The following is a 12,267-nucleotide window of genomic DNA, read 5'->3' as shown; positions in this document are numbered from 1 at the left end:
TCAAGAGTGGGATGGATGAAGAGTATTATGTTCATGACATGCGGCTGAAGGGACTGCAGCTCCCCATGTAAACTGATGATCCTTAGAACACCACATGGCATGAAAGAAACAAGTTAAAAGAAAACATACAGTATGAAAGTTCAAAAGTAGGCAAAACTACACCAAAAAGCCAGGCAAAACTAAACTACATTGTTTAGAGTTTGGTCTGTAGGTGTTTGAATCTATAAAGAAAAGCAAGGAAATGATTATTGTAAACTTGTATAATAATATTTGATAAGGGCGCGGCTATGCCGGGACGCTCTCGCGTGGCCGCCCCGCCTCGGGCCCCCGGGCCGAGTGGGCGGGCACGACTGCGCCCAGGTCACGAGGCGCCCTTCGACCAGCAGCCCCCGGGGCGGGTGGGTATAAATGGAGCGGTTCCCCCGGCCGCCTCTCTCCGCCCCGGGTCGCCGCAGCCTCCGCCGCATTCGGGCCTAGCACCCTGAAGGGAAAAAAAGAAAGAGATTTAAAAAAAAAACCCGAAAACGCTTTAAAATCTTGAAAAAAGAAAGAAAGAAAAAAAAAAAGAGCGAATCCTCCTCGGAGAACCCACGGGGAAGTCACTTTTGCACGCTTCCGGCCTGCCCGACGCCGCCGTCGTCGTCGCCGTCGCCGCTGCCGCCGCACCTGGGCGTTCTTCGGTCCCCGTCCGTCGGTCCGGTGGTGAGCCGCTCGCGTGCCCGCGTCCACGCGCCTCAGCCCGCCGCTCGGCCGCGCCGCGTGGCAGCCCCGCGCCCGCCGCCCTCGCCCCCCGCGCGCCAGCCTCCGCGCTCAACGTGTCCGCGCTGCCCTTCGCCGGCCCGGCGTGGGAGGCGGTTGCGCGTTCCGGCCGCGCGGGGCTTGCCGAGTCGGCACTGACAAATATTTGGTTTCCCTCTTCCCCAGGTTGCTGTAATCTTAAACCGCCAGGAGCCTGAGGCCTATATTTATAGAGAAACGCACGTTCCGGAGGCCGCCGTGGGCACCACTGGGTTGCCTCGGGAAGAATTTTTGTAATTTGGAGGACAGTCCCTGTTTTCATTGTTTTCATTTTTTGAAATTGGGAGCTTCCAGACCAGGACAGCTGAAAATTAACAAACTGCCAGGGAGGGCCATATTGTTTTTGAGAGCCTTTTGTCTGTGGTTGGGCAGTCTCGTCCGAGCCGTCCCCGCACTCCTCCCCGGCCCTCGGAGCCGACTCCAGCTTCTCTGAGCTTCACTGCCACCTGTGGGCCGCAGCTCGGAGCGGAGCCCCTTTTGTCCTGTGTGGCCCCCCCTAAGAAGTCCTCCTGGCGGGGCTCGGGGTACTGGGGGCTGGGGAGATGAACGCTGCAGCCAGCAGCTACCCCATGGCCTCCCTGTACGTGGGTGACCTGCACTCGGACGTCACCGAGGCCATGCTGTACGAAAAGTTCAGTCCTGCGGGGCCCGTGCTGTCCATCCGGGTCTGCCGCGACATGATCACCCGCCGCTCCCTGGGTTATGCCTACGTCAACTTCCAGCAGCCGGCTGACGCTGAGCGGGCCTTGGATACCATGAACTTTGATGTGATTAAGGGAAAGCCAATCCGAATTATGTGGTCTCAGAGGGATCCCTCTTTGAGAAAATCTGGCGTGGGAAATGTCTTCATCAAGAACCTGAACAAATCTATAGATAACAAGGCACTTTATGATACTTTTTCTGCTTTTGGAAACATTCTGTCCTGCAAGGTGGTGTGTGATGAGAACGGCTCTAAGGGTTATGCCTTTGTCCACTTCGAGACCCAGGAGGCTGCCGACAAGGCCATCGAGAAGATGAATGGCATGCTCCTCAATGACCGCAAAGTCTTTGTGGGCAGATTCAAGTCTAGAAAAGAGCGGGAAGCTGAGCTTGGAGCCAAAGCTAAGGAATTTACCAATGTTTATATCAAAAACTTTGGGGAAGAGGTGGATGATGAGAGTCTGAAAGAGCTATTCAGCCAGTTTGGTAAGACTCTAAGTGTCAAGGTGATGAGAGATCCCAGTGGGAGATCCAAAGGCTTTGGCTTTGTGAGTTACGAAAAACACGAGGATGCCAATAAGGCCGTGGAGGAGATGAATGGAAAAGAAATCAGTGGGAAAGTCATTTTCGTCGGCCGTGCACAGAAGAAAGTGGAACGGCAGGCTGAGTTAAAGCGAAAATTTGAACAGCTGAAACAGGAGAGAATTAGTCGGTATCAGGGGGTGAACCTCTACATTAAGAACTTGGATGACACCATTGATGATGAGAAGTTAAGGAAAGAGTTTTCTCGTTTTGGATCAATCACCAGTGCTAAGGTGATGCTGGAGGATGGGAGAAGCAAAGGGTTTGGCTTTGTCTGCTTCTCATCCCCTGAAGAGGCAACCAAAGCAGTCACGGAGATGAACGGACGCATCATGGGCTCCAAGCCACTGTATATCGCCCTGGCCCAGAGAAGAGAAGAGAGAAAGGCTCACCTGACCAACCAGTATATGCAGCGGGTGGCCGGGATGAGAGCGCTCCCCGCCAATGCCATCTTCAGTCAGTTCCAGCCTGCAGCTGGGGGCTACTTTGTGCTAGTAGTTCCACAGGCTCAGGGAAGACCTCCATATTACACACCTAACCAGTTAGCACAGATGAGGCCTAATCCACGCTGGCAGCAAGGTGGGAGACCTCAAGGCTTCCAAGGAATGCCAAGTGCTATACGCCAGTCTGGGCCTCGTCCAGCTCTTTGCCACCTGGCTCCAACTGGTAATGCTCCGGCCTCTCGTGGCCTCCCTACTACTGCTCAGAGAGTCGGGTCTGAGTGCCCGGACCGCTTGGCTATGGACTTTGGTGGGGCTGGTGCCGCCCAGCAAGGGCTGACTGACAGCTGCCAGTCTGGAGGTGTTCCCACAGCTGTGCAGAGCCTAGCGCCTCGTGCCGCTGTTGCTGCCGCTGCTCCTCGGGCTGTTGCACCTTACAGGTACGCCTCCAGTGTCCGCAGCCCTCACCCCGCCATCCCGCCCCTGCAGGCACCCCAGCCTGCGGTCCACGTGCAGGGGCAGGAGCCGCTGACCGCCTCCATGCTGGCCGCAGCACCCCCGCAGGAACAGAAACAGATGCTGGGTGAACGTTTGTTCCCGCTCATCCAGACGATGCACTCAAACCTGGCTGGGAAGATTACGGGGATGCTGCTGGAGATTGACAACTCGGAGCTGCTGCACATGCTGGAGTCCCCCGAGTCTCTCCGCTCCAAGGTGGATGAAACTGTGGCGGTCCTGCAGGCTCATCATGCCAAGAAAGAAGCTGCCCAGAAGGTGGGCGCTGTTGCTGCTGCTACCTCTTAGACAAGGACAAACCGATTCAAAAGCCAAATAAACCCTCATGGAATTCAGCTCAAGGTTTGAAGACGTCCTAGCTTGTCCTATGGACCTCAACACCAAGAACCACAAATTGCAAATTTAATAGGTCATTTTGTATCAAAAGGTCAATTATGAAGCACCTAGAATTTTTCAATTAAAAGAATATATTCTCTGGGTTCTGATATGGCCCAAACAGTGTTATGTTAACTTTTTTTTTTTCTATTGTGAGTTTTGATTTCCGCCCCCCGCCAGAAACTGGTTTTATTTGATGTACCCAAGTCTTAAGTTTCTCAATAAAGAAAAAATCTCCATAAAAAAATATTTGATAAGGAGTGAACTACCTGTCCTCGATTTACCGTGGGTGATAGCAGTGTGTAAGAGTTTTAGTCTTCAGACGCCTTTGGTTTGCAGTCTTTTTTTTTTTTTTTTTTTTGCGGTACTCGGGCCTCTCACTGTTGTGGCCTCTCCCATCGCGGAGCACAGGCTCCGGACGCGCAGGCTCAGCGGCCATAGCTCACGGGCCCAGCCACTCCGGGGCATGTGGGATCTTCCCAGACCGGGGCACGAACCCGTGTCCCCCGCATCGGCAGGCGGACTCTCAACCACTGCACCACCAAGGAAGCCCGGTTTGCAGTCTTATATTAATTTATTACTTGCACTTGTTCATTACTTTTATTTTTGTCCTTCCTGCCTTATAATCATATTATCCTTTCAACATATTCATCACTTGAAATGCCTACACAGAACACTTCCTCCTCTCGTATATTCAATATAGTGGATCTCTGGTTCTTTGAAATGTTTTGATATAATTTACAAACTTAGATTCTCTTATGTCTTGGTGTTGCGTGCATCCATGGCGGTTCTCCTGCTGTACACTGAACCATTTCTGTTGTGCCCCTGATGCCTGGACACTGAAGGTCCATGCCCTTCACATGGGGTTTTGTTTCAACCCTCTCCTGCATGCATGGGTTCAAGTTACACCAATATGTACTTTATTCTTCAGGGAGATTTCTGTTTTGCAGGTGTTTCTTAGCATGTTTCCCCATTTTGTCATCCTAAGGAACCTTTTTATTTTTACTTTTAGTTTTTTGGTAATATTTCTTTTTAAAAATATTTATTTATTTATTTGGCTGTGCTGGGTCTTAGTTGTAGCCTGTGGGATCTGTAGTCACAGCGTGCGGGATCTTTAGTTGCGGCACGTGGGCTCTTTTAGTTGTGGCATGTGGGAGTGAACCTGGGCCCCCTGCATTGGGAGCACAGGGTCTTAACCACTGGACCACCAGGGAAGTCCCAGGAACCTTGTTAGACTGGTTTTTCTTAATTGCCACTGCCACTCCCAAAGGAAAATTAAAACTACAAATATACTGTATATCTGTTTATGTACTATATATGTCTGTGCTTCATACATAAAAAGAGAGCTTTTATATTTTGCTCTCTTCCGAATCAGGTTTTCAAAGTTTTTCCCCTTGAGATGATATTGCCAACTTTGCAATGCGTAATGTAAGCAAAAGTCTGCAGCCCTCCACTTAGGCTGAGCCAAATTCCTCCCTATGCTTTTTACTGCTGGAATGCATTTTCTCTTCTTTCATGTTCTTTCTATCTGGCTGGGCCATAACTCATAGATATTTAAATGATTTACAATTTGATCTGCATTTCCCTCATGGCCTTGTCACGCTCTGCAGTCACAACACTAACTGATGCTAATGGCAGTATAGTTTTAAGCATCCTGTCTTGTTCATGTAACATTATGTTGTATTTTCCATGCCATTAATATTTCTTCATAAATACAATTTTAATCACGTATCATATGGATTCACCTTAATTAGTTAAAATGATTAGTCATTTTGGTGGTTTCCACTGTTTTGTTATTCCAGATAACACCCTAATGAATATCTTTATACAATATGTTGCAAGAGACCCTGCTGGCTCCACCACAGTAGGAGCCTTACTACCTGAGCAGGAAGCCATTGGAATCCTGATTGAATCTGCTAGAGATCCCCCCAGAAGCTGAAGGAAAAATGGCTTCTCTGTTCTCACACCCCACCCTACCCCCAACCCAGTGTCTCCAATTCTCTGCCCTAATCTGAAGCCAGCAGGCAGAGGAGTTTGGAAAATATAGGTTGCGGGTTTCTAGCCCCCTGCACTGCAGATCATAGATGGGAGGGGTGTGGAAATGGCTAGTACTGTGGCCTTATTTTACAGAGGTTATGTAATTCTCGTAAAGTCACACAGCTAGTAGAAATCATATGTGGCTGTCTTTCTCCATACTGTATGCTGTATGTATGTAAGATACATACAGGTGTGAGTGTGTGTTTATAAAGTCTTAAATATTATCACACAGGGGGCACTAGAAGTTATGAAAAATTTTTAAACTAAGATTAGCTATAATTCTACCACTGTAACAAATCAACTGTTTCCATTTTTTCATTCTTTTTCCAGTGCTTGTCCCTATGTATAGGTATATACTTACAGCAAATTAAATAGTAAAGTAGGAAGCATTTAAAACGTGCAAATAATAATCAAGTTTTATCTTGTTATTAGGGTTATGAAAATAAAATAGTATATTACTATGTATTTGAAAAGTTTGAGCCCTAATCAAGAAAGGTGCGGTTGAAATCCAAGCTCTTACTTTTGTTAATGTCAGTTCCTGACTTGGTCAAATCAGGAGAGCAGGCAAATTTTTGCTATAAAGCAGCTAAAATTACTTACCTCCTTCTTTTGGCTGTATGGTTAATAGCTCATGTTTTGAGGTATCCGGTTGCTAGTATTCAAAGGGAAGACGTCATGGTAAGACTACCAATACTTCTGCCAGTTCTCATGTTGTTCATAAAACTCACTGGTTTATCTGGGCACAGTTGTTTCCCTGAGCAAAAGTAGAGACAGGGCTCTAAAGACAGGGGACCTGAGGCCAAGTTCCATCATCTCAAGTAGAAGGGATATATTTTGGAGACATTGCAAAGTGTTTATTCATATGTGTCATGATGATGACTGCTAGTTTGTCTCCTCCCCCATTTTAGCTGACTGCATGGATGCCAAGAATAGGTTATATTTCTCAGTCCTCTTTTCAACCATATATGATCTATATTTTGGCCAAGGGAATGTAAGCAGAAGTGGTATGGGCAAACCTGCAGGTAGAGTTCTCAAAGGAAGTGCATGTCCTCATCTCTGTCTGCTGACTTGAATGAAAATGTGATGGCTGGAGCTGGATGAGCCACATTTTACCGTGAGTAAATTTAGAAATGGAGACTGTACACAGTGAAGCAAGAAGAGAAAAGGAGCCTGGCCTTTAAATATCATGGAGTAATGGGCAAGCCCCACTACACGTACTTTTGGACTTCCTTTGAAGCCATAATTAATACAGGTCTGTTACTTGTAACTCACCCTAATCCTGACTTATACTTGGTTGATAAGGTATAGTGGATGAAGACGAGGCAGTAATATAATAAACTAGCTTTCTAGGGCAGGTTATTTGTAGGAGTTAATCAGCATAATCTCACAGAGACCGGAAGACGGTGGGATGAGGCAGAACCTGGTACTTCTCCCTCTCTGCATACCAGATTTTGTCCTCAGTCCCCCAGCATTTTTGTTATACTCTTCACAAAATACAACATTTAGGTTCAGAGTAAAAGAAACAACAACAAAAACAGTGAATTACACAAATAATCTTTTTGTTGTTGTTGAACTCTGCCAATCATAGTAATTTACACATTATTGAGAAAACCATTAGAGCCGTTAACCGTGCTTTTTCAGCCAGCCCATAAAAGCTGAGGCAAATGAGTCATAACCTTAAAGATGTAGGAGTTTGTCAGAAGCCTCTTAGCAATGTTCAGGTTTCATATTTTATCTTGTAAATTAATGCACATTTTAAGTTCTACTTCAGTAATCATATCCACGTTTGTTTTATTACTATTAAGATGGCATTACCTGACAGTCCAGTGACTTAATTAACTTTCTAGAAATCTTAGTGTAAGATTAGTGATCCAGGAAAAAGTATCATGTTTGTTTTCTGACCTTGCTTATTCCTGGCACATCACGGATTGTCCCCAAAAGTTCATGCATACCTGTTGGAGAAATAGCATATGTATCATTTGAGCCTAATGGGGTTTCTTAGCTAACTGGATTTTTCTTTCTTCTCTGAGTGGTGTGATATATTGCAAAAAGCCTGAAACCTGGATTTAAGCCTGCTAGTTTTGTGACCTTGGGGGTAGTGATTGGGATCATTAAATTTCTACTTTCTGGTAGCTTTTGTGATCTGCAGATCTTCAGATAAATCTTCAGATTTATCGTCCAGTTCACTAATTCTCTTTCCAGTTGTATCTGATCCATGAAATTGTTTCACTGACATTTTCTAATGTTTGAATTATAGGTGCAGTAAAGTACAAAATCTTAAATGTACAACTTTATGCAGATTTAAGTGAGAGGTTGATTAAGGAGAGGCCTTAGAAATGACTGTTGGAATCTGGTAAGATGGAAGTTGTTGGTTACTTTGTCAAGAATCATTTAGGTGGAATGGTGTTTAGGAAGCTAATTAGGGTGGGTTGAGGGGAGAATGAGAGTCAGAACAGGCAGAAAAATAGGGCAGCCACTGGAAGGGGACATGGATTCTAGGGAGGTTTTATTTTTTTATTTTTGGCTGGGAAATGGCGCAGCATGTTTACATACTGTGGTAGGAATGATTCATTCCAATTCTGTAAATATTACTAAATGCCTGCATTCATAGAACTTACATTCTATTACAGATGGAGAAATTCTTATTCATAAAGACTGGAGAAGGGATAGTTCACTCCTTTATAACAGGAGTGAAGGCAGAGTATGTACATGTTGATGCAGGTGGGTTTGTGGATTTTAAAGTAGAAAGACAGGGTAATTATCTGATAGACTCTATTGAGAGTCAGCTGAGCATGAAGATTGGGGATTGGTGTTGGAAGTTTACCAAGAGAGAGCTGCAGGAGAGTTAATTCCCCTGGGACACTAGAGAAGCATAATAGGATTGCCGGACAGAGCTGAGGGCCCACTTGAAATTTATGGGGATGAACTTAAAAGCAGTCAGAATGGTTGTATGTTGTTCTTCAGTTATGTATAGCTGCTTTGGAACATGGAGTAGCTAGAGAATTGGATTTAACCAAGGCTGGAGCTTTGCTAGGCAGTTATGATGGAGGAAAGCAGGAGTGTGAGGGAGTTGGGAAGGAGGAAGCAAGGGAGTGACCCTGATGCTGATCCACTGAACCCTAGCTGGGTTAGGAGGGGGTGGTGGTAGACAATGAAAAAGTGGTAGAGAGAGAGCCAACCAGGTCAAAAATTGTTTGAGTCGGGTACTAGAGGAAATGGTCTGGAAAGCTGGGCGGTGGTGGTATTCAGAGAGTGGAATATGTGAATTCAAAATTGTGGTGGTAGTGCAATTTTTAGCAAAGAGAACGTGCAACCAGGGCATGACCATGGGAATGGGTAGTTGGGGTAGGTTAGAGGAAGTGAACAAGCAGATCAAGGCCTTAGAGACCATATTTTTGGGTGGCTTGAATATGAGTATGTTGCTATTTTAAAAATGAGGCCTGGAGTAGTGTGGAGGGGCAGACAGTGAAGCAGGTGCTCAGATGATTAGAAAATGAGCAGGAGTGACAGTGCTGTCTATAAATGACTGTAGCAAGAAGCATTGATGGGTAGTATAGTCTGATGGGATGTTTCAGGGCAACTGGGATGTCAGGAGAAATAGTTTGGAAGCTGTACTGCTTCTCTGTGGTACATGGGTTGTGGAGAGAGAAAAACAAGTCACCACTTATAAAGGCTCCAGAGAAAGAACTGTTCTCAGGGGACACCCAGGTTTCTGTTAGACCAGGGGCAAAGAGGTTAAGCTTGAAAATATTGAGGATTTTTTCTGATGAAATATGTGAGTTCCAGAGGGGATGGGGAGAGCTATGGGAGACTGTGTTAGTTTAGGGGCTGTACTGAATCATACGGCCTTGGGCCGGGGTATGTAGCAGCTTTAGTCCTCTTTGCTGATTAAGGTAAACAGGGATATAAGGCATAATTATAATTAGCCCTGATGATCCTTTAGGGGAAGGTAGGTAGTAATTCTAATTATAGCTTTGGACAGTTTGTCATGGTGAGGCTTTTGGCCTCATGGCCTGAAAAGGAGGTGTCTTACTGAAGGATTCAGAGCTCCGTGAACCTCCCTTACATCCCGCTGGTTGATTGTGTCCTGCTAGGGGAAAGGGTATCTTATTAGTAGTGTGGTCTTAATAGTTATGCATCCTTGTATTGTGTAGGGTTAACTAGAGAATCTACAATCATCTTAACTGCTCATTTTGAAGCTAATTTAACTGAAATTTATGACTTAAAAAGCTTGAAATGCATCAGTGGAAGACCATGACCAATTCAGAACAAACTGGATAACAGAACTTCCTTCTCCCGAGCTGCCGGAATTCCAGGCACCTGTGATATGTATGTCTGCGTGTGTGTTTGTGCACAGGGAGTTTTGCAGCAGAAACAAGCATTGCACAGCAGCCAGACTTTTTGATAGGAGACCGAGTTATTAGGATCTCCTGTAAACTCTAGTTTTTTCTAGGTTTATGAAAATACAATATCCCATAACTGATTTAGTGAGTTAACAGGTTAGTATTAATTCTGGGTAAAACTGAAAGTGAAGGTTGTATGTATGTATGAATTGTATGTCATTCATTTGTAAGATCACCAGAAAGGACTTGAATTCTTGGTCTGTTTGGGGTCCTTCAGAATGGGCAGTTGGAGTGACTTTTGGAAGCTGCGTCACGTAGGCCCCTCACAATCTGCCCTCTCTTTCCAGCCTTACCTCACTCAGCGTCTCCAGCTGGAGTGCCAGGTGCACCGAAGGTTCACCCCTGCCCCTCTTTGTCTGTTACCATCCCATGCACCGAAATGCCCTCCTCCTCTCCTCCTGCGGATCTGTCACTCACCTTCACACCCTAGGTTACAGGCAGCCTTCTTTGGGAAGCTCTCCTGGAATGCCCAAGCAAAGCTAGTCCTCTTTCTTTGCACAGGACTCTGTGGAACTCTCAGAACATTGTGTTATAAAGGCATTCCTGCCTGTCTCCTCAAGAAGATTATGGGCACCTTGAATGTACTGAAAACAATTTATTCATTGAAGAACCTGTGCGTGCCTGCCAAAGAGACAATTTAGTAAATGTTTATTCACCATAAAAAAGGGGCAAAACGCCTGGGAGAGATGGTTCCTTAGGGGGATATAAAGAAATGCAGATGTGGTACCAAGATGAACAGAAGGCAGTAGAGCCAAAAACACAATCCAAGCAAAATATATATATATGTGTAGGGTTCCGTGGATGAGGCTGAAGAGTGGGAGAGACTTCTGTCTGGCAACATAATTTGGGACCAGACTCACTGTAAACCACAGAATGCTATTCCTTATAGCAAACAGATTAAATTTAGGCCTGTTATATCCCAAGTGCTTGAAGTTCTGACTTGTGGTAAATTTTAAACTTGTAATCCCCAGCGGAGGCCAGGGGACCCCGTTTATTGTTTTGGAGCTGGAGGGGCGGTGAGGGTAGTGGGGGAGAGCATCTGCTATAGACTCAGAGCACTGTGGGTCCAGACCTGCTTAGCTCTATTATGTGCGTAAGGAACTTAGCCTCTTTGAGTGTAATTTCTTTATGTGTAAAATTAGGTGAATGATAATGCTTGGTGAGTTATAAATTTGATAATTTGTATAGATCACCGTTTAATGGCAGAAACTGCTCTTTTTCTTCCCCTCTTTCTTTCACTGCCTCTCCCCACAACAGTCCCTTGTGTATAGTAGTCTTTACTTATTTATTTATTTAATAAATTTATTTATTTTATTTACTGATAAGCTGTGTTGGGTCTTCATTGCTGCACGCGGGCTTTCTCTAGTTGCGGTGAGCGGGGACTACTCTTCGTTGCGGTGCGCGGGCTTCTCATTGCGGTGGCTTCTCTTGTCGCGGAGCACGGGCTCTAGGCGCGCGGGCTTCAGTAGTTGTGGCTCGTGGGCTCTAGAGCGCAGGCTCAGTAGTTGTGGCGCACGGGCTTAGTTGCTCCGCAGCATGTGGGATCTTCCCGGACCAGGGCTCAAACCCATGTCCCCTGCGTTGGCAGGTGGATTCTCAACCACTGCACCACCAGGGAAGCCCTCCCTTGTGTATAGTAGTCTTTAAATGTTATTGATTTTACATCCCATCAATGTAACCTTTTAAAGAAACCCCCCGATTTAAGTGGATTGACAAAAATTATATAATACATTGTTATACCAATATATTATGTAAATTATAAGATATCTGCAAATTGACATTTTCCAAGAGATAAAATTAATTAAAAATTTTAAAGTATTTAAATTTGAGTTTATACCAATACAGAAAAAAAATTGATATTACAAATATTATTATTAATAATCATCTGGATGAGTTTTTGTTTGTTTGTTTGTTTTTGCGGTATGCGGGCCTCTCACTGTTGTGGCCTCTCCCGTTGCGGAGCACAGGCTCCGGACGCACAGGCCCAGTGGCCATGGCTCACGGGCCCAGCCGCTCCGCGGCATGTGGGATCCTCCCAGACCAGGGCACGAACCCGTATCCCCTGCATCGGCAGGCGGACTCTCAACCACTGCTCCACCAGGGAAGCCCTGGATGAGTTTTTAAACTCAGTTGCTAATCACAGTGCCTTCATAGTGTCATTATTCAATGTCCCAAGGAACAGTATATTTTATAGCCATGCTCATTGTTAATAATGGTGGCTATAAATCTTTATTTCAGAGAGGGTTGGTAACGGATGGGGAGGCAATTTTCTTCAGAGATTTGATAAACATTGTCTTTGTTTTTAGCTTACAAAAATGGCTTAACAAAGAGTCGACACGGAGTAGAACGGTAGGCTCTGCTGTTGTTTGCTTGTACTTGATCTTTACTATATATTTTTTTGGTCTGTGATTTCTTTA

At 45.4% G+C, this 12,267-nt stretch overlaps 2 protein-coding genes across 4 annotated transcripts in view; both read left to right on the top strand.

Annotated features, from left to right (window-relative positions):
* The window catches only part of DYM (dymeclin), a 384,724-nt gene that overhangs the window by 122,443 nt on the left and 250,014 nt on the right, over positions 1–12,267 (top strand). The gene's annotated exons all lie outside the window — the stretch shown is intronic.
* LOC308627230 (polyadenylate-binding protein 4-like) lies at positions 1,286–3,972 on the top strand. The gene has a single exon (XM_081253055.1). The coding sequence runs from the start codon at positions 1,341–1,343 to the stop codon at positions 3,321–3,323; it is 1,983 nt and encodes a 660-aa protein (XP_081109181.1). The 5' UTR covers positions 1,286–1,340; the 3' UTR covers positions 3,324–3,972.

The sequence above is a fragment of the Mesoplodon bidens genome, assembly GCF_964165515.1.
Source record: "Mesoplodon bidens genome assembly, chromosome: 13".
NCBI classification, from domain to species: domain Eukaryota; kingdom Metazoa; phylum Chordata; class Mammalia; order Artiodactyla; family Ziphiidae; genus Mesoplodon; species Mesoplodon bidens.
This window is presented reverse-complemented; position numbering and strand designations above follow the sequence as displayed.